This window comes from Mytilus californianus, unplaced genomic scaffold (genome assembly GCF_021869535.1).
Source record: "Mytilus californianus isolate M0D057914Y unplaced genomic scaffold, xbMytCali1.0.p SCAF_8, whole genome shotgun sequence".
In the NCBI taxonomy this organism is placed as follows: Eukaryota; Metazoa; Mollusca; class Bivalvia; order Mytilida; family Mytilidae; genus Mytilus; species Mytilus californianus.
The window spans coordinates 79,110,834-79,134,513 of NW_026262734.1; the positions used below are offsets into that span (position 1 = coordinate 79,110,834).

At 32.0% G+C, this 23,680-nt stretch overlaps 1 protein-coding gene across 1 annotated transcript in view; it reads left to right on the top strand.

Annotated features, from left to right (window-relative positions):
• The first annotated feature begins 3,095 nt into the window (after positions 1-3,095).
• LOC127712763 (uncharacterized) overlaps positions 3,096-23,680 on the top strand; it is a 32,714-nt gene continuing 12,129 nt past the window's right edge. The window contains exons 1-7 of the mRNA XM_052219383.1: positions 3,096-3,133; positions 4,311-4,352; positions 7,741-7,782; positions 9,679-9,729; positions 12,160-12,189; positions 16,153-16,194; positions 18,087-18,201. Of these exons, the coding sequence (XP_052075343.1) occupies positions 4,323-4,352; positions 7,741-7,782; positions 9,679-9,729; positions 12,160-12,189; positions 16,153-16,194; positions 18,087-18,201 (310 nt within the window). The 5' untranslated portion in view covers positions 3,096-3,133; positions 4,311-4,322. The remainder of the gene's footprint in view (positions 3,134-4,310; positions 4,353-7,740; positions 7,783-9,678; positions 9,730-12,159; positions 12,190-16,152; positions 16,195-18,086; positions 18,202-23,680) is intronic.

Below are 23,680 nucleotides of genomic sequence, written 5' to 3' on the forward strand. Positions count from 1 at the left end.
TAACATGAGACCTTAACATCGTTCGTGACCGAGAGTTGAAATCATTCCTCAGTAAATGACCAAAATTTTGTCCCCCGTCAATTATTAATTGAAATGAGTGTCGTAATACCATCTGAGTGCCGTAATACCATCCACGACTCACTCTGTACTTACTGTTCGAAATGGGATAAAACGATAAAAAGCTGACAAGAAATCTTTGGACTTTTTTTTTAATTCAGTAATGAACATAGTTGATATACGTATACAACATTTTAAAGAACACTTTACTTTTAACAACAACCATAAAAACCCTATTTCTCGTATCAAACATCAACTAAAAGAACTCGCCAAGGAATTTGTTTTTGTCCCGGCTGATAAAGCTGCTAATAATATCATTATTGTTTGACGTAAATTTTACATTGAAATTCTGCAAAAAGAAATCACGAATTCACCAACATTCCAACTGACTCCATTTTCGGAAAACAACATCTGTAACAAACATAATCTTTTAGCTACTTCTTTACAAGCAGAACCAAATACAATGAAAGTTCCAACTATGTACTGGCTTCCGAAGCTACACAAAACACCTTACAAATATAGATTTATTTCGTCTTCAAGCCATTGTTCCACTACTAAATTATCTATTCTACTTACTAGTATACTTGGTACAACCAAAAACCTAATAATAAATTGTTCTAATAAGCCCTTTGAAAATAGTGGAATTAATTACTGTTGGAGTGTCAAAAATTCGTTGGAAGTACTTGATAAATTGCATGCTTATATTGGTGATTTTGAATCTGTCCAAATTTTTTTATTTTTCTACCCTATAAACTACTTTGCCTTATATTCTTATTAAGAAAAAATTCACACACCTAATTAAATGGGCATTTAAAAAGAAAGAATGCGATTACATATGTTCAAACTCTTTTAGGTCATTTTTTAGTAACAACAAACAAAAGAACTATGTCAATTGGACATGCTTTGATACTATAACTGCCCTAGAATTTTTATTAGATAACATTTTTATTCGCTTTAGAGATTCCGTATATCGTCAAGTTATCGGAATTCCAATGGGTACTAACTGTGCACCACTTATTGAGGACCTGTTTCTGTATTGTTATGAGTTACATTTTATGACTAAAATCATCAAAGACCCATCAAAACAACATCTGAAACAAAAATTTAACTATACTTTTAGATATTTGGATGATTTGGCTCTCAATAATGACAACTTCAGTATGTAAACTAAAGAAATTTATCCTGTTGAACTAATTTTAAATAAAGCTAATACTAACAATGAACACTGCCCTTTCCTAGATCTTGATATCTATATCATTAACGGGAAACTCAATACCAAAATTTATGATAAAAGATACTGTGGATTCATTTATTTTCGTGGGTACCAATTTTCGTGGATGGATGAAAACCTGCATTTTCGTGGATATTTAATTTCGTGATTTTTCATTTCTATCGATAATTATCCATTTTTAGATGGTGACGTTCTCAACTTGTAAGATTCGCTCGTGTATGTAACAACGAATTAGATTTTAGCGAGAGAAATGTGTGTATTACTGAAAAAAGTATTACACCAGGGTTTTCGATATCACAAACTTGTCAAAACATTTACTAAATTTTACATGTATCATCGGTACAATGACATCATTCGTAAATATAATTCAACCTGCTGACATCTTATACGTTCAGGTATTTCACATCCAATTTTTTAATGGTAATATTCTTTACAAAGCACAAAAATGTCGGCATTCACCTCAAAAGCTAACAAAACCTTTAAACCGACTTATTAAGAAGGGATATAGTTACGATACTGTTGTCAGGTCATTAAAGATTGCATATTTTGGCTTTAATATTGATTCACTTATAGGGTCTTTGCATCGGAAATAAACACATTTATTCTAAAACCAGTTTTTGGCATGATACGGGTTATGTTCTTCTCATATATTTTATGAGGGTATAATACTAAACTCTAACGGGAAGGATTGTACTTGATATTCATATGATGAAGACATAATCTTTCAATCAGTTTAATTGGGGTCTGGAGCTGGCATGTCAGTAACTGCTAGTAGTCCTTTGTTAAGTTATGTATCATTGTCATTTTGTTTAGTTTCTTTTGTTACCTATTCTGACATCGGACTCGGACTTCTTTTGAACTGAGTTTTACTGTCCGTAACGTTGTGGGTTTGTTTTTTCTACACTGGCTAAAGGTATAGGGGAGGGTAAAGATCTAAAAAAACCTGTTTAACCCCGCCGCATTTTTGCGCCTGTCCCAAGTCAGGAGCCTCTGGCCTTTGTTAGTCTAGAGTTTAGTATGATGTCCATTAGCACTGAACTAGTATACATTTTTTTAGGGGCCAGCTGAAGCACGCCTCCGGGTGCGGTAGTTTGTCGCTGCATTGAAGACCCATTGGTGGCCTTCGGCTGTTGTCTGCTCTTTGGTCGGGTTGTTGTCTCTTTGACACATTCCCCATTTCCCATTCTCAATCTTATATACAGTAAAAAGGTAACTAGATGATATATTCACCTTTAATGATGTAAAACTGCAAAACGATAACCAGATAACTAGAAAAAAAACCAATCAAGCATAGCCGATACATTTTCAAGGGCGTTCACTCTTGATGCGACGTTAAGGGTTTATATTTTTCGTTTTTTCAATACCTTCATTGTTTATCTAAACATGTTAAACGTAGGGAAGCCTGTTTTGGTATTAATAAATAAATATTTAAACGTGTACATTAAAAAACTGTCAAACATATTCAAAGTGCATGACATAACAACAACATACACACAATTGTTTCCCTTTTTTCAAGTGTATGCAATATACTTGCAACCCTTTACTTCCAGTCTGATCAATAAATCATTAAGTCGTTTTTAGTTTTTCGTCTCCATGAACGTTTGTGGGCTTTGTGTTGTTTCTTTATATTGCAAAATATTATTTCGTCATGTTTGTCTTAAGCAATTGTGTTGTCTATGGTCAAACTTTTGACTCATTGCCTTATTTATCCGCTCGCTATTTGTTTCCTCTTTTTACATGTCCTACTTTTACATACTTTACGTATTTTTAAACATTGGTCCTGATGAATTTTATATATTTTAGATCAAGCATGATAAGTTGCTGGACTTGTTAAACTCCGCTGAGGTATGAAATAAATATGTTCTAAGGCAAGACTAATACATCAGTTTCATATAATAATAGTTAGTAGCTAACTTAATAACACCATGTTTTTTACATTTCCCAGACTGAAGGAAACTCGAATTTCCATTATTTTTATTTCAAGATCATGCCAATGAGTATATTGTCAATGCTTAGCGAAGAAAGACCTTGGATAGGACAATTTTCCATGTTTTAACTTGTAAATATATGTGTATCATGGTAATGTCAAATTTACCATTCTGATATTAAAATTTATGGTCGTCGTGTAATGGAAACAATGTAAATCATATCAACTTATGCATCGAGAACACATTTTATAAAAAGCAAGAACTTTCGCTTACGAGTACATTAATTCCACCTAATTTTGAAATTCTGTTTAGATGCGTGAATTTCGCGTACAGACAATGGTGTTTGCTTCGAGTACATGTTATATATTTTAGTTTATGATGTTCGCATTTTTTTTTAGTTAAAGATTTGGTTATAAAAGAGATATATCATTTTATCATTTGAACTAAAAAAATCAAAGGTATCGTGTCTTATCTTTTCTGTTTTTGTTTGTATAGATTGAAGTCCTTTTAGTTCTGATAGCTCCTCAACTGTTTCGGTTGTTAAGCATGTTAAATATCTCTTCCATTCAAATATTCAGCTTCTAGTGATTTTGATGAGTTGAATCCAGACAGCGCTACGGACGCATGACATTTTTTAAAACTTTGTCATATGTAGTGAACGATTTTGTTTTTATACTATCTTTTTACTTGTTGAAACCACAATGCTGTTTGACAAAACTAAGTTCGACTTATTGTTATTGCATTGAGTTACACACGTTTTACCATAAGTAATTCAGAAACTGTCGTTCGTCTTAGGCACAAAAGCTTCTCTCCGTTTTTCGTGGGGTTCTATGAAAGAACTAATGATGTTTTGAATTATTACCTTACCATCTTCTTTCCCCCGGTGTTATTCTTTTTCAGTTAAGTGGTTGCAGCAATATTTTAAACACGCATTTCGAAATTTTTTATATGAATTAAACAGGATTGGTCTCAATATCGCAAAAATTAAAATCGCATTTTACTCCAAAATGACAAAATCCCAATAATAATTGTACGCAATAATTTCTGAATTTACAGTATTTAAATGTTAATTCTTATTAATTTATGTCTTTCAGATCCCAACACACATGTGTAAAGAACTTTTTAATGAGTTTGAGGTATGTAAAAAGCTCTCAAATTACACCTGTTTATCTGTTTAATTATTTAAACATAAATACCATAGAAGGTGTTATACCACCAAATAATAGTACGTCACATCCGATTGCATACGAAAATTGGTCGAAAAAAATATTCCCTTGAATTTGACAGTTGTAGGTAAATAATCCAACATTTCATTGCAGTAAAACAGATCTTGGTTATAAACACATATCTTGGGTATTTCAAAGTTCCATAATTTTTATTTGTGGTTTCTATAGAATATTTTATAAAACTTGAGGTTACATGGTTTCTAAAGCTTGTACACAGGTTAAAAAAGGGGAAACATTTGATTGGTTAACTTTCAGCGATAGTTATTTTCTTATATGCAATGAAATGTAATATGAATTTGTTCTATAGAACTGGACAGGTTTAGCAAGCTATAATACCAGATTTAATCCACAATTTTTCACATAAGAATGTCTGTACCAAGCCAGGAATATGACGATTGTTTTCCATTCATTTGATGTGTTGAGCTTTGAGTTTTGCCATTCCATTAGGGACTTTCTGTGTGTTTTTTTGTTGTTTCACTTTTTTAAAGTTACCTTGAATGATTTATTCTTATTTAGTTTTTCAATGAGACATTTAAGTTAGGATGTGGTAGTATCAAATTGTTTCTTTTGACATGGTCATTTGTGTACGATTTCATTATAACTAGTTTTTGTCTTGTGTTTGTTCCTCAACAAATTTCGATTATATAATATACATAGCGGAACCATAACAATGTTTTTACCTGTGTATAATATGACGTATTTTTTTTTCAAAGTTGATGATTTTCTGAAATTGTTTCGCATTTCACAGCGGTATAATACTCTTGCTTTAATTATTCATCCCTTAATTTATTTAACTTTGTATTTAGATTGTATCATAGATCAAATTTATTCGTTCAGTGTATGTTCATTTGTGTTACTACTTTTTTTGATTGAGTAAAGCCATTCCAATTGATATCTTATAGTGTGTTTTCTATGTTGTGATGTTACACTATTGTTTCAGAAAAGGGAGACGGTTTGGTACCATTAAAACGTTTAATCCCGCTGCAATTGTTTGCACCTGTCCTAAGTCAGGAATCTGATGTTTAGTAGTTGTCGTTTGTTGATGTGGTTCATTAGTGTTTCTCGTTTCCCGTTTTTTATATAGATAAGACCGTTGGTTTACCGTTTGAATGGTTTTACACTAAAAGTCTAGTATTTTTTTTGGGCTCTTTATAGCTTGCTGTTTGATGTGAGCCAAGGCTCTGTGTTGAAGACCGTACCTTGACCTATAATGGTTTACTTGTATAACTTGTGACTTGGATGGAGAGTTGTCTAATTGGCACTCATACCACATCTTCCTATATCTATTAACAACTGGCATGTAATGTTCAGGTTTGTCTAGCTATCCATTAAGGTTTAGTTGTATATTCTTACTGTTTGTTTTTAAAGAAAGGTGTTTGTTTTATCAGGTATAAGGACTTTTGAATTCCTCTTTGATTAAGGTATTCTTTTTATTTTTTGTTTTTTTTTTTTGGGGGGGGGGGGGGGTTCTATAATTTGTTTTGGTAAGATGCACATTAAAAGCTTTACAGACCTCTAAACAGTATCGTTGTCAAGTAATTGAAGATGGATTTTTTGGAACTAATATTGACTCACTCATAGGGTCTTTGCGACGGAAATAAACAAATCTATTATAAAACCAGTTATTGGCATACTACGGGTTATGTTCTTCAAGTATATCTTTTGATAGTATGATACTAAACACCTCACGGGAAGTATTGATACCTGATTTTCATATGATGAAGACATACTCTGTAAATCAGTATATAGAGGTCTTGAGCTGACATGTAAGTAACTGACAGTAGTACGTTGTTAATTTGTGTTCTTCATGTTCATGTTGCTAAGTTTCTTCTGCTACCTTACTCAACATCGCACTCGGACATCATTTAACATAAGTTTTACTGTGCGTATTGATGTGTTTTTTATTCCAAATTGGCTATAGGTATAGGTGGGGGGGGGGGGGGGGGCTTGAGATATCACTAAACATGTTTAACCCCGTCTCAAGTTTGCGCCTGTTCCACGTCAGGGCCATGTAGCCTTTGTTGGTCTTATTTGTTTTTTTGATTTATTTATATGTTTCGGAGTTTAGTGTGACGTCTATTTTCGCTGAACTGGTTTACATTTTAAATTTGCCTGATGATGCCAACCGTTGGTGGCCTTCGGCTTCTGCTCCTTGGTCCGGTTGTTGCCACTTTGACACATTTCCTTTTTGCATATTCTATTTTATGTTTAATGAAAACCCTTAAATAAGACAATTGTCCTTGGTTAAGCAAGAAATCAAAGTTATACAGTGGTAGTGTCAAATTGACTGTTCCGAGATGAACAAAACTAAGAGCACATTGGAATGTAGGCTTGATGTTTACTTTCTTTACAGATGTGTGGATCTCGGATATAACTAAAATTGTGTGCCTGGTTGTACCTTTTTTGTTATTATCGCTCTTTTACGAAATTTTCTTTTGATCTTGCCGACTGATAATTTTCTTTCTCAGCGAAGTCGAGTGATTTGAAAAATTATCGCTAAAAACTAAGGATGCACGCTCCGCTTGTCAATGAACAATGAACAACGTCGTCATAGGTAAAATAGCGATAAACAGATTATCATTGGTCATCTCAACTCGATTGCTTTTCTCAATTTTGCCGTATCGGCTCAAGCGAGAAAATCAATCTTGTTGAGATGACCAACGATAATCTATAATTATATGTAAATTAAAGAAATGTCAAAATGACTATTTAATCATCTGAAATTCTAATTGTTTCAAGTAAAATATTTCTTATCCGGTGAGGTAAAGTTAGCGCATTTTAGTAATGAGTTGAACTAAAGAATCAAGTGTTTTATGTTTATATATTTGTATGACGAAACAATATATAGGGAACAATAATGTTGCATTGTAATGTTTAATTTGTAGTGACAACAATACTGTCAAAATTTTTCTTAATTTTTTCACGTCTGATTTTGACCTATCGCCGTTTGTGGATGCAGTGAGTGATTTTTCCCATTTATTGAGCAGAATCTGCCTATCTATTCAGAGCACAAGGGTTGCTGTCGTTTTTATTTCGATGTGGATCTTGTACCTCAATACATTGCTATTTGTCACGATTTTGATTCTGTGTGAATGTATTTTCTACCATGATACTCTATGTTTAAAAAGCCGTATGACATCCGCTTTTGCTATCTTCAAGTTTGCGTGGTCTCTCTAGATCTCTGTAAACCTCCTACAGAATTGAAAAAAAAAGGAATTAAGAAATTTGTTTCTTATGCACATGAATTAAACAAAATCATATATTTTCAATTAAATATTGTTGAATTTTTGTCTTTCAGGTCTCTTTGGAAGAGTGTAGACAGATTTTTAGGAAATTAGTGGTATGTTCCGTGTTTTGATAATACTCCTATTCGCCTGTTTTATTTTTAGATTAAAAATATCATATAGGGATCATAAATGTAGCGTTAGCTATTAACCATGCTAAAAGTATCTAGTATATTGACTTGACGAGAAGATTTTTCAAAGACAGTTCCACTGATCATGCTGGTCGAAAAAAAAAAACACATCGAACAATATACCTCAAACGTGTAAACTCTTTTTTTGTGTACTGATTTGAAATGTCAACTCGCTGAACAATTACTAATCACGTATTCGTTGGTTTTATCAACTGATACTCGAATATTCGTCGGGACTTTAATGCAACACGGAAACACATACAGATACTTTACAGTTTCATGATTTTGTGGTTTTTAATTCAACGGACGAAAAACAACCATCATCATTAGTGTCTTAGACAAGGAATTACACATTATGATTAATTACTCATTATCTACAAGTACTAGTTAAGTATTTGCAACTTTGTAAATTTAGTCTTGCAGACGAAACGCTTTGCTCTGACGGTACCGATCACCGGAGTTCAACAAATTTGTGAGCGCTCAACACTCCTCTAACCTGAGAGAGTGACCTAACAGTACGACATAAGTACAAACTATATGATTGGTTGATGATGTCATCAGATCGATACAGTAAAAAACATCAAACAAAAACTAAAACAGGACGTGGCATGGTACAAATCAATCACTCATCCATTACATAAACACAAACAAAGTACAAATATAATAGAACATGCCGTTACTGACAACTAGTTCAACGTCAATAATAACTAATAAAAAATCATGAATGGAAGACTAAAATATCAATCAGTATACATCCAACATCAAGTGTATTTTGGACTCCAAATGATATAGTGTCACACTCGCTTTAGATATTTTGTAATTTAATAACAGGCATTTGACCCAGTTTGCATATAATTGATGTAAAACATTGTTTTTAAACATAGATTGAAACAAATCTAAAGTGTGAAAATAAAAAAAAGATGTTTATTTCGTTGATTGCTGTTAATGTGATTGCCATGAGACCTTTGCTTGTGTTGTCTTTTATCACCAATAGTCATAAGACCAATAAAGTTTTAGATATGTTTCCTTGGCTATGATATTTTCATATAAACCTAGTTGAAACGCTGTCTGTGGTCGTTAATTCAAGAAAGTTATCAATTTTTTCGGGAATCTTCAAACTGTTTATGTCATTGTCCTAGTTGTTTATGGACGGCTTATGTGGTTAGCATTTCATGTATTTACTGATGTGTTTGTTTTTTCTAAGTGTTTGTAAATTAAACTTTTGAATTTCTTGGGGTCTTTGGAATCAGTCTATATCCTTGTGCTCGTTTGAAACATTCACGCCAAGTTTATCCTACATATTGATTACTACATTCAATTCATGAAATGTCATATGAAAAGTAGAGAGACAAACACTTCTTATTAAGTGATGCAAAGTTAGCGCATTTTAGTTGTAACTTAAAATAAAGAATTAGATGTTTCAAATCTTGATCTAACTTTATGAAAGTGTATGACGTAACATAATACAATGCTAACTCTGAACCAACACAATACCGTTACAGTACATATATTGCCGTATTCTTCTTGCAATGAGTTCCGTAGTTTTTGTCACTGCTGAAGCGAATACTGCTTATCTTAGAGTACATTAATCCCACTCCCCCTAGTTTTTTCATCTTTTTCGACATGTTTTTTTTTCTGTTTTATAGAACTGATAAATGTTTCTATTGCCCCCGTATTATCTTCTTTTCCCCGTTGTCTTTCGATTTTTAGTATAGCATTACAAAATAAATAATGACTTTTATTACTCTATTTACATGTATATGAAACAGACAAATTCAATCGTACTTGAAAGGTTGGTCTTCATGAATTTGTGTTTTTCAGATCCTAAACAGCCTAACGTATAAACTTGGTTTCGATACCTATACTGAAAAGGTATGTAAAGTGTTCGGATACTACACCTATTCATCTGTTATATTATTAAACCATAAATGTCAACATTGTTATTGTTAATTCTGTGTTAGTTAAATTATTGTCAACATGAGCATGGGCTGAAAATGTACTTTTCTTTAAAGTAAATGATTTATTATACAGTAAAGCAAAGTTAGCGCATTTCAGTCATAACTGGAACTAAACAATAAGATTAATTGAGTTTTTATCTTACTTTGTGAGTAAACGACGAAATATAATATAGGGAACGATGCTATTGCATTGGAATTTTAAGTTTAAAACTGGTCCAGTCCTGGGAATGAGCTAAAAGAGAAGAAGTCCAACAGTACACTTTTTGTCAGAATGGGATCAAGCAATCAGGTTTCTGATAAAACGTAGAATCAAAAAGTTGAAACGTGAAATATTTGTAATCTCTTCTTGATGAATTTATACTCTTCTTCACATGGACAAAGCTTCAAATGATATTGTGTTTGTATGTTAATCGTACTACTACGTGTGTCTTGTGATAGAATTCGGAATAAATGAGCGCCAACTGAAGGTAATCCCACGTACAGAAATATGTCATTTCACAAGGATGATATTTAAACGAATCATAAGTCCTTCATAGCTTCATAGTTTTGGTGGGGGTTGTGTTGCTTAGTCTTTAGATTTCTATGTTGTGTCTTGTGTACTATTATTTGTCTGTTTGTCTTCTTTTTTTTTTAGCCATGGCATTGTCAGTTTATTTTCAATCTATAAGTTTGACTGTCCCTTTGGTATCTTGCGCCCCTCTTTTGCAATGAACATACCATTCAACAGCAAACTTAGTGATCATTATAATTCAGTTTCCTATGAACAACATATTTTTTTTGATTTGAAGGAAGTCCTTTTCACAAATTGTTGACATTCCTATGGCAACGAACTCTGCGCCTACCGTTGCTGACCTCTTTTTACTTTCGTATGTCTCAGAGTTCATTCAGATACTTGTCAAAAACAAAAATATAAAGTAAAGCCAGATAATATAATGTACATTCAGATATATTGTCATTACTGATGATGTTCTTCCCATTGATTTTGCTAATGCTAAATTTTCCAGTCATGTATCCTCTAGAGCTAGACATAAAAACAAAATACACATCTTCCTTCGACTAATTTTCAAAAACGTATAACTCGAATTTGACATAAGTGGTCATATCAGTACTAGGATCTATGACAAACGATCGAGAGGACTTTAATTTTGAATTTATAAATTTCGCACACCTTAGCAGTTAAACACCAATTTCACTTGAATATATGGCAAATCCCTTTTCAAATTCATTTGGTAATTAAGAGCTTGCAGCTGTTATTCAGACTTTATAAAACGTCACCAGTGTCTGAACAGAACGTTGATGAACCAGGGTTATGTCAGAGAAATGTTCGTCCCTTTTCTAAAAAAGTTCAACGAAAGATATCAAGATATTGTTGATAAATATTTTTTATGAACTACACAAATAATACATAATGGTTCTAATGTATAGATTATAGGTACTGACGTTTTTAACCATTGAAGTGTTCCTTCAATTTGTCTATGTATATTTTTAACATTAACTGTTTAGTCCATTTTTGGTAATATTCTAATTGGTATGTCCAGGCTCTTATGCATTCCGCCATTGTTATTGTACTTTTGTGCTTTTGTGTATTCTTTTCTTTCATTTCTGCTGTTATTCTTTGTTTGTTGAGTGTCTTTATGATATTTAGTTTGTTGAAATATATAGCTGTTTTTTTTTTATAGTTATTAATATTATAACACAATGTTGACTGCTGCATCCTAATTTTTAACCTTTTTACTTATTACATCTCTTTGTTATACTCACACTTTATTGTCAATTTACTGGAATTATATTCGACTGGCAAACAAATGAGGAGTTTAGCTAGCTATAACACCATAATTAATCCCCCATTTTCTACATACGGAAATGCCTGTATTAAGAGTCAAGAATATGACAGTTTCTTTAATGTGTTTGAGCTTTTAACTTTGCCATATGACTTTTATTTTGAATTTACCTTGGAGTCTCATAATTTGTTATTTTACTTTGTTCTTGATTCTGACAATACTGAGCGCACAAGCTCCTCTCATGTTTTTTTCATTAGATTAATAAAACCTAGACTATTGCGTTCTCTCAGGTATTTTTTTTTTGTTGCTACCTTTTCTGACACAGAGCGTTTTGTTGTATAGAACTGAAAGTATTCTCTATTGCCATCTTCTTAGCTTCTTTCACCACTTTTTTCATATTTCAGTAAAGCGCTAGCATCATTTATAAAAAGTATAATCACAAAAATACCGAACTCTACGATAATGATGAGTAAATGATGATATTATTTTCTCTATTCATATGAAATAAAACAATTCCAAATTACTAATTGAAATATTCATGTTCATTATTTTGTGTCTTACAGATGCATATGGATTTGTTTGATACTGCAAAGGTTTGTATTGATTCTACACATATTCATCTGTTTTAAATTTAGACCATACATACCTTATCTGGATAATGAACTTGTCCCTGGTTCATTGATCATAGCAATCAATATCTTTCATAATAACTTTTTGGTCATTTCCGGGTAAATATTACACATGTTTTTCGATAATATACCTTAAATGAAATACTTCTTTTCATTAGACATCTAATTTTCAAGTTGTTGATTCTGATGTACTGATATATCAATGTTTTTCGGTAAAACATTTCCATGGTTTGGTCATACATACCGATGGTTTAAGGATCTTAGTTCACATAAATATAAACTCTGTGGTGTGGTATCCTGGGTGTATCCTGAACACATTAACTAAACTCTACTAATTTGCCATTGATACAAATCAATGTCTAAATAATGATTAAATCGGTATTTGATTACACGCAGGCGAAAGTCAATGTTGACACTGCTTAGGACAAATGAACAAAAAAGTAAATATTAAGAAAAATGAACTGCATTTGAAATATTCTAGGAAATACCATATGTATGAAATAAAAGGATTATAGCATGATCAATAATTTGATACTTTTCTAATTTATTCGTCCAAAAATTCAAATATTTATCAGTTTTTAAAAGAACTAAATGAATTTACTACCCCTTTCAGACTCAATAAAATCATCACACACATCATGGACTTGAAATTGTCGTTCCTAAATAAGTTGACTCTTCAAGAAAAAATTAATAAATATGTGGTTGTTTGATTGTTTGATTGCTGTTTGCTTTTCGTTCAGTGGCAAATATATAATTATTGTTCAGGTTGAATACGATTAATACTTGATATAATTAGAGGTTGATCATGGAAAGGTAATATTAACAATGTTACAAGAAAAAAGTCTACATTTGATAGGCTCAGAAATTAAGCCTTGCAATAGGCGAATGTGTTGCAGGCGTTCGTAACTGCATGGAGCGTTGCAAGAGACAACGTGTTTTACTCCAATTATAACAAGACGTAACTTGGAACTTATGCCTCCCACGCAGCCAGACGAAAGCCAAACTTTAGCAAAATATTATATTGCCGGTCGAAAGCAGACCAAGGCATTAACATATTCCTATACATAATTGAGTCTACTCATAGAGTTTTTGATTATGTGATTACTTGGCCGTTTGGATAGTGATTATTTTATTATCAGACCAAATATTTCATGATTATTTGATAATCTACGACTGTTTTTTTTATTATTTGATTATCTTTTTTGAAAAAATATTGTATGATTTTGTAGTTATACGTATTATATTTGCAAAACATTTGTGATTATATGATTACTTTGATACCCCAAAGATTGACCTCATAGTTAAACCGATGTATTTGATAAATTGATGGCAGCAATACCAAGAACAGAACACATAAACACATATATGTGCAGCTAATTTGATAGTGCATAGAAGTTTAAGATTGCATTAATGCTGCATTAACGAACAATTTATTTCCTTCTTTACTACGGAAAAAAAAGTACATCAAGTTAGAATAAAAAACATTTTTATAAGGGACCATCATTTATCTTTCTTGGGTTGGGTTAGATGTGCTTGGGGAAAGGGGAAGGTGTGTTTAAACAACACATTTAAAACATTTTGAAACCTCAATGTATACTTTATTTCATCTTCTCAACTATGTTTGATGGAAACAATAACATTTTTACTTCGATTCTAAAACAAACTCTTGTTTTTTTTTAAGAATTTGGAATCAAAATATGTATCAACAATAAAACATACGACTACAAAAGCGCGTGAATTGTTTCAAACTGATAAAGATAAGCAAAGCAATTCTGCAATGTTTAATACTATTCTATGTAACACAACTCTAACATGTAGTTTACACGTGTGAACAAATCTCCTGTTTAGTGCAAAAACCGGTGAACAGATGAGAACAAATTAAATGTTAAAACAGTGTACATCACATAAAACTTGAGTGATAAGAGGCTACAGTACACAACTTTTGATCTCAACACGACCTAAGTCATGAAACAAGTCATTGATTGACAACATACTTGTTACGATTAAAGGAGGTGTTTTCAACAAACGATCGGAATTACCATGGGAACCAACAGTGCACGCCTTCTTGTCAACTTATTTCATTTTTGAGATAAAGCCGAATTCATGCTAGAACTTCTAATGAAGAACAAAAAAAAGAATGCAGTACCCCTTAACTTCACTTTCCGCTATTTAGACGAAGTACTCTCACTAAATAAAGAAACATTTGGTAACGATGTCAACGTATCTATCTTATCGGATTTAAAATAAAGGATACAACAGATAAGTCAAGTCTGGCTTGTATCTCGACTCACACTTAGAAATTGAAAATGAGGGTCGGTTGAAAACAAATCTTTACGACAAAAGAGATGATGTCAGCTTCCAATTGAGAAATTTCCAATTCTATGTAGCAACATTACAGAATCGCCTACATACGAGGTTTATATCTTCTAGAAGAGAGGGGCGAAAGATACCAGAGGGACAGTCAAGCTCATAGATCGAAAATAAACTGACAACGCAATGGCTAAAAAATAAAAAGACCGACAGACAAATAATAGTACAAAAAAAACAACATAGAAAACTACAGACTGAGCAACACGAACCCCACCAAAAACTGGGGGTGATCTCAGGTGCTCCGGAAGGGTAAGCAGATCCTGCTCCACATGTGGCACCCGTCTAGTTGATACAATATTCCAGAGATTGTATTTCCTTGATTGAGAATTACTGTTCCAAGTGTTGAAATATAAATTATCCTTTCATAAAATTTACTCGTATTGTCATCAGGCGTTGGTTGCATGTTATGGAATACCTATTTCACAGATGAAAACGGACATGTTTTCATTATCGTTACTACAATGCCGTCTCCTTTTCCTCGAATGTGACCGACTGAATTAGACATATTACCGAGTTTGTAAAAAACGAGCAACACGAAGTGTGCCGCATGCATGGTTGGGGTTGTGTTGCTTAGTCTTTAGTTTTTTGTTGTTGTGTTCTTCACTGTTCTTTGTCTGTTTTTCTTTATTTTTTTAAGCCATAGCGTTGTCAGTTTTTTTTTGAATTTTTAGTTTGGATGTCCTTTTGGTATCTTAGATTATCGATGATGTCTCACGCTAAACATGTAATCCACTTACAATTTTATTTTATAATGCCGATCATTGTCATTCATCTTTGTAAATGCCTCATTTGCCTACCACATCGTCAATGAACGAGACTTCTGACCTTGTTATGCAAAAGACCTACTTTGGTGTCATATTTGATTTCATATGCTCCACCTCAGATTATATTTGGGTACGTCAGGGTGTTATAATACAGACATGAACGTAGATAACTTACGTAAGCGTCTTATGGTAATGTCATTAAAAGGATTGCGTTAAATATACTCGTTGATTAAGTAATAAGACAATTTTCCATGCTTTAATACGAAATTACATTTTTTGAAATGGAATCGTCAAACAGATCATTATAAAGCACTAGATTTGTGAATCATTTTTTTATATTGAATTGATATTCTTGAAATGATCATTCTGATGTTTTTAAATTACATGTATCATTTTTTTTTGTCAAGTTAAATCAAATGAGATACTATACGTGGAATGAGTTACACAACTTGTGACATGTGAAATCAGAACTTGCAATCTTTTTGGAGCACACCAGTTGGACTCTTTTTTTCATGTGATTTTTAAAACTCAATTTAATGTTTCGTTTTAGTGTTTTATTGTTTGTATGTTTTGCCATGGTGTTTTCAGTTTTTTAGAACAAAAATATTTTATTGTCCTTATGCTTTCTTCTTTTCCCCGTTGTATTTTGTCATTATGCTTTCTTCTTTTCCCCGTTGTATTTTTGTTTTAGTAAAGCGCTTCCAGGACTAGAAAAGGAATAATGATACTTGTTCTGATGCCTATGAAATAAACTACACTAAAATGTATATGATGATGAATATTTGTCTTTCAGGACTCCATTAAAGTGTATAAAAAGATTATAGATGAAGCAGAGGTATGTATATTTTTGTTGATACACCACCTTAAAGAATCTTTTTTGACAGAGCCTTTTCTACACAAATTGAATATGTAGATACACTATCCCTGTGGTAATAACCAGACAGATTTGGACAACAAATACACAAAAAGACATTACAATTCTGAACCTTTCCTTTTCAACATATGTGTTGAGTTTGTTGGATTGACATTTTTTGAAAGTGCGCATCATCGAGAAAATTTATCACTACATAAATACACTATACTAAGACTTCTTTTCGAAAAAAAGGGGCCTCTGTGGCCGAATGGTCTAGGTAGTTACTAATGTAATCACTAGCCAGCCAACACTGAGGTTGTTAGTTCGAACCCAGCTCGTGCGGGTGCACTCGACTCCAATCTGAATTGACTAGGATTGTCAGTTTTCCTATCGAAGGTTGGTGGTTTTCTCCGGGCACTCCGGCTTCCTCCACCAATAAAAACTGGCCGCCACGAAATAGTTTAAAAGCGTTGCTTAAAATGGCGTTAAAAACACATAAAATTATATAAAATAAAATCATTTCGAAAAAAATAGAGAACAATTCTGGATAAGGGAACTAGGTATTGCAATGCCATATGGTTGCAATGATAACACCAACGGATTCGGAAATGTGTCAAGTCTTGCCTTCAGTGATGTATTGTAATGAGCTTGTTTAGTACTACTGTGAGACACCAACATTACCATCGGCCTAATGTGAAAAAAAGTCTTCTAAATCTAGATCGCCCTTCTGGAATGTTAATGACCTTCTTTCACATCTGCATTATCCGCCATGGTTACATTACATTATAACATTTATTTTGTCACTGCTTGTTAAATTCTAAAATGTTTAACAGATTATGCAATTGACAAAGGATGCATAAATAGATTTTCTCAAATATACAGACTTAAGAGGAAATTTCTTTTTGTTCATTTTACCAATTAAGGAATTGATGCAAACAACATCAGCAACGTTCTAAATCACAAGAAGGTAACATCTAAAAGTCCATTGTATTTTCAAAATAGTATGTTCTTATTGTATTATTCATTTACACCAAACCCATTGCACCCAAAGCGTTGCAGGACCTTGGTTTAGAACAATACTTAAAACTCCTCTGACATATGTCCGTTCCTACTCGCCTAATATTTACAGCCCTCTTGTCATGTTATGACTACAGATCTAAACATAATTAAAAATGAACATCTTCAAAAGGTGATATATTATGATTTCTTATGTTTTGAGAACCCCAAGCCATCAATTGGAACCACCCAGACAGCATTTTTACGTTGGCACAACAAGGGCCCAACGTATTTACATTCATTGTCCCAACGTTATTTTAAGACGTTGGCTCAATGTATAAGTGCAAAGTGGTCCTATGTTGGGCCAACGTGATGGATAAACGTTGGCACAACGATGTAAGGTTTCATATTAGACATAGGTTCAATGTCGGTCCAATGATGGAATAATATAGCCTTCCAAGTAACAACTGAAATAATTCCTGGTTTTTATATCACTTCAAATTCGCGGAAGTATCATTTTTTTTAAATGTTGCAATAATTGCGTTTTACAGATCCACTGTTGTTTCTTACATCCTACCCTGAAATTTAGTATATTGCCACTTTAAATCTTCTCGAACTCGCATGAAATATTTGACACTGGACGTTTAAGCAACCAACAATCGATCAATCTTTCTCTAGGTGTACTTTAGAAAATATACCCATTTTTGAATGAATTCAATCAACATTCAGTCAGCATATACTGAGATGATGTATACGGTCAAACGCTGGGGTGTAACACTAGTTTAAAACTTTTATGTAATTTACTAATTCATGTGATGGTACATGTATTTGAAAATGTTTCACAAATAATTCATGTCTATCTTTGTTTTGAAATATAGAAAAGAGACCAGCAGTATTGTACAAAAGAATCGCGTAAGGCCAGCTTTAAAGGCTGTAGGATGTGGAAGGGACAAACACCCGAGATATTAGCTGATGCAGGATTTTTCTATCTAGGTATATTGTTCACGTTAATAAATATGTGAGGTATTAGCTGTTAAATGTTGAATTGATGGGGTTTATCATACAACTACATGTATGTTTACAAACACGTTGGTCAATTCGATCATTTAGACACAAAAATACAGTAGAAACATGAACTTCAGGATATCAACTTTGTTGACAACTTTCTTTCTTTGCTCAATGACTCCATACTTTATAATTAATTTACAATTATAGGATTAAACGCCTTTTTAAAGGAATTTATTGGTGTATAAACTCGACAATTTCACTCACAAACAAATAACAGTCCGAAGGACTTTTATGATAGTGAGTGACTTGAAACAGTAGATACCTCTATCACACGTAAATTGTATATTGTGTCATTGAATTGGCCTGGCGCATGAATATATTTGTTGGTTACCGCCAAAATTGTACTCCATGAAATTTGCTCTCTGATTTAAATTAACTACAAAAACTCTTTGTTGTTATTCAAAGGAATGTTTTGTGTTTATTATTTAATTAAACGATTAACTCAAAGTGAAAATAAATATTGTAACTTCAAGTGATATTATTGTCGCCATCTTGTTTACCTTAGTTACAAAAAAAAGTTTCGTTCAACGTCGTCCATCGTAAAATAAACAAAGTCAAGAACATCTGAAGTTCTCTCGACCAATCATATCAACGTATTCCCTAATATGCAAATCATATAAGAATTATTAAAAAAATATTTTTGACAGAAAGCATGTAATAAATACTAAATGTACTAATAAACTCTCCCCGAGGTATACGTGGATGTTTCTTAATACGAATTCATTGGCAACAAGAACATAATAAGTACACATTCAATAATGATTTTCACTAAACGCAATCTATTTACAGATATACTATCACACAGTTAAATTGAAATACAAAACTATCGTTATATGATGCATACTTTAAAGTCCTTCATGTTCTATCACACACCAAGGGGTGTCATGAATGATCAAATCGGAGGGAGGTTTTTCTTTAGAGAATCCTGACACCTGAAGTATGTTATACGACAAGAAAAACCTTAAGATATGCATTATCCTACTTATATACGGTAACCATAAAAATATTATATTTCGTAAAGATTTGCAAGATTTCCATCTATTATACAGACCAAACTAAAGTAGGATATTCTTCTCTATTGCGTTCTGGGTTTAATACGTTCTACGGCTCAATTGCAACGAGAAATAAAGCTCACTGAAATAATCTAGATATTAGCTGTAGGAATCGTTATATAGTTACAAAATTATATCACTAAATGCATAAAGCACGACTTAAATGAATTGCCACGGTGTAACAGAACTATAAGTCACTTTGTAAGTAATTGATTTTAAACTTAGTTTATGAAAGGGGGATGTTTTTTGTGTATTTTGTCGTGAGATTTGTATCGCGGAAAAACAAATAAATTTTCAAGCGTTTTTAACGAGCTGTACAAAATTATTGTTTTCACTTTTGAATGACATTTCATAAATCAGAAACTTAGTCAGAATTAAATATCATATTCCCCCAAACAAACCCTATCATAAAGCACTTGGATGTTTTTCCTTATAAATCAAAATAGTTTGTCATTTGATTATTTGATAGAGTAAACGGTATAGATGTAATAAATTCCAAACTGACACGAATAGAGCACGACATCGGCAATGTATGGTCTCCAAAACAGTGTGACTCAGTAAGATTTTTCAAAATCCTATACACTGATGTGTTAAATCTGGTTTGTTTTATTAGTGCTATGAAGAGTTTTGCATTATCATATTCATCTCAAATATCGTCCCTTCATTGATAGAGTAACTAAAATTTCACATTATTTGTTGTGAACGTTAAATTGTGTGTCCACGACGATTTTTGGTAATTCAGTCTAAAAAACAGAGGACATGATTGTTTATGTCTTTATCCACAGCACACGATAACTATCAAACGAATTAAATGTTTAGGTAAATTAAAGTTTGCATTGTAATCAAGGAAAATAATGACCTTACACAGGTCATTATTGTATGACTTTAATCAAAGTTCACTGAAGCTTGGTATAGTCCGGTTGATTCTTTAAAAAAATAGCGGTCGTTCTGAAAGAAAAAGAAAAAAAACCCACATAGGTATATAAATGTTTATAATAGTATGATAAACAAAATATAACACTTTAAAACTTGTGTGTATCCAGAGCGCTATTCTCGATTTACCTTTATCAGGTACGTTCACATTCATTAACTTAAAGCCAAGGATGAACATATAAAAGTACCTAAACATATCAAGAGATAATGACCGAACAGAAAAATCAATCTAAGGTTACGGTGACCTATAGTTGTTAATTTCCTAGTTCATGTATTGCCTAGCAACAAGCATGTAATAAGAAATGAGAAAAGAAAATGCACCCTAATCATTAGAAATTTTGACCCCTCAAACATCAGTGGATACATAATTGCCATTTGTGACAACATTTGTTCAGACAAGCCACATTTTGATGGTAAGTACAATGGTATATACATGTCAGTGATACATGCGTCAATATCTTTATATATAATATACAAACTCTGAAAGCTTCATCAGATCACAATACTTTTTTCTAATAATTGTTTTCATAATACAGATATTCAACTCATACATGTGTAACAATATTTGTTTTGCTATCAAAAGGAATGTTTTATTTGACATATGTATTTATATCTTGGTATTGAAGACAACACTAACAAAATACTTGAGAGTCATGCATGCGTGTTCAGCTACCAGTAATTTGAACAGTGATCAAGCAAATATGTTGTTGACTTAACCAATCAGAAAAATTAAGAATTCCATTTTATTTAAAGATTAGAAATCAAAATCTTAAAAGGTAACATTCATACATAAAATCAGCATAAAAATCCGAGGAGATTTTGACATTACACTTGATACATAAAGTAAAATCTTCAAAGGCTCGGTAAACGTTGAATTGGAAAAAAAAAGTTATCGAACAATAAAGTTAAACGTTTCAGTACTTAGCTATTAGTTGATACGATGTACTTAACTGTATGTCTTTGATTTTAAATACAAACAGAAATATTCTGGAAGATATAATCTAAACATCCATCCTATTACAAGATAATGCTTACAAAAACCAACAATAATATAAAGATAGTACTTAGATAGTGATTATAAAATTTAGCGTCTGCTGACATGGCCATTTTATAGTCTAAGGTAAGGCAACCCACATTTCGTATTTTAATGTTGATATGTCAACTCGTTCCAAGAGTAATCGTCTCATACTAAATATTTGCTGCTCTTCCTTATAAACTTGGCTACAGTTATTTTCACCATACAATTTTCACTCATGCACACAAAAATCATGAGAGAAACTAAAGAAGGTTTATAGAAAGAAAGTAAAATGTGTCAAAATATTTTATTTTTCTTAATTCTCAACTGTGAGCCAAAGTGTTTTATATTTTGTACATTTCAAACAGTCATACTCAATCATTGATTTTCATTGTTACTAACCATTTTTTCCATGACGTCATTTTATTGTTTTTACTGTAGATTGGTTTTATTACTAATCGGTTGACCACTGTCATAACAATGCAAAGGTTAATAACTCTGTTCATGATATCATTAAACCATGGGTGTTGACATCTAACAATACTTTAGTTATACTCTTAAAGCGCTTAATTTTCAATACATGTCAATAAACTGGATTTCTGTCTCATTGATAATTAGCTTTTGTAATCTATGAAATATATATTATGTCTTTGTTTGTTCATGTTCTATTCTGCAATTTGTATGAAATTGTTTTAGTCTGGGTGTTATTTATTTTTAGGAAAATTATGTTCTACATTTGAACGTTCTTGAGTATGAGTATATAGGAATATCGAAATATAAAATGACTAGAAAAAAAAAAAGAAATAAAAGCTTTTTTTTAAAATCATAAAAAAGGGTGTATTCCGGATGACAGTTTTAAACACTGACCTATTTTTAACATTGACGATTGTGACTATAACACAAAAGGTGTAATCACTATACCATCAATGAATTGTACATACCAGTACAATTCCTTGATAAAACAAACATCAATATGCCCATTGCATTTGTCATTAATGCATCGCTAATTTTTTTAGGCTTGCTCCAATTCAGCTACCAAGCATAACACTCGAGCCGGAGAATTAATACTACAATTTGTAAACAATAGACACTTGTGGAGATTTATTTTATTACATTACTGCTTTTCCTTATAAACTTGACTACAGTAGTTATTGTGACTATACGTGTGCACACAATAATCACACAAACAGAAACGGAAGACGATAATAATGAAAGAAAACAAAATGTGTCAAAGTATTTCCTTTATTTTTTTAGGTCTGTGATTTTGTAAATTTCAAACGGTCATATTCGATATTTTTCTTTATTTTCATTGTTAATAAACAATATTTGCATATGTAATAAATCCCAAGGGTAATCGTCCAACATCAAATATTTGCAGTCTTACTAATAAACTTCATTAGTTATCAATTGGACCATTCAATTTTCACTTATGCATACACATATAATGAAAAAAGAAACTGAAGAACGATTTATAGAGAGAATAAAATATTGTCCAAAATAATCTTTTTTTCTATGGTTTGTAAGCCCAATTATTTGAAGATTCTGTAAATTTCAAACTGTAAAATTGAAAATAAAAGTTTCTTGATTTAAAGTTTATAAACTCATGATAAACAATATTTAGTCAAGCCTTTTTTTGAAAAATTAAATTTTAAATGTTTTTTTTCTAGAAAAGTTAGAAAAATGAATATATTTCTAACCTTCTGTGAAATTTTGACATTTTAAATAAATCTAAACAATGTATTTGGTAGCAGGCTACACATATTACCATGACAATTCAGATTTACATTAAGGGGGCTCGAGGGTATAAATTTTTTTTTTAATATAGGAATCTGCTATTTTTTTTTCAATAAATCGTCGCTGGGCTTCCAAAATGTCGTATATAACTTTTTTGGCTAAAACTACTTTTTGACATAAATCGTCTTGGCAGGAGAAAATCTTTGATATTCAAAAGTATCACACAGTTAGACCAATCAAAACATTTGAAATAAACCATGTTACAAAGTTGCCAATCTTAGTTGTTTGTAAAGTTTGCTTCCAAAATGTTGTATGAAAACTTGAAAATTGTAAGGAATCAAATACTTTTACATGTCTTTAGTTCTGTGAAAATAAATTAAGTTTTAGGATAATCCAGAAATGTTAAAGTTTTTATTTCACTGCCTTTTACAAAAATGTTCCAAGTTCACAAACGACATTTTGGAAGCATGCATTTCGACCAAATTTTCAAAGCCAGTTTGTGAGATATTTTTTTTGGGAACAATTTGTGATTTACAACATTTTGGAAGCCCAGCAACGAAATGAACTTTATCATATACTTAATAGAAAAATAAAATGAAAAGGGGGTCACCGTTCATTTGAGCACACAATCCGCCTTCGAAAGAAGCATGCATTTTTGTTAAGGTACTTT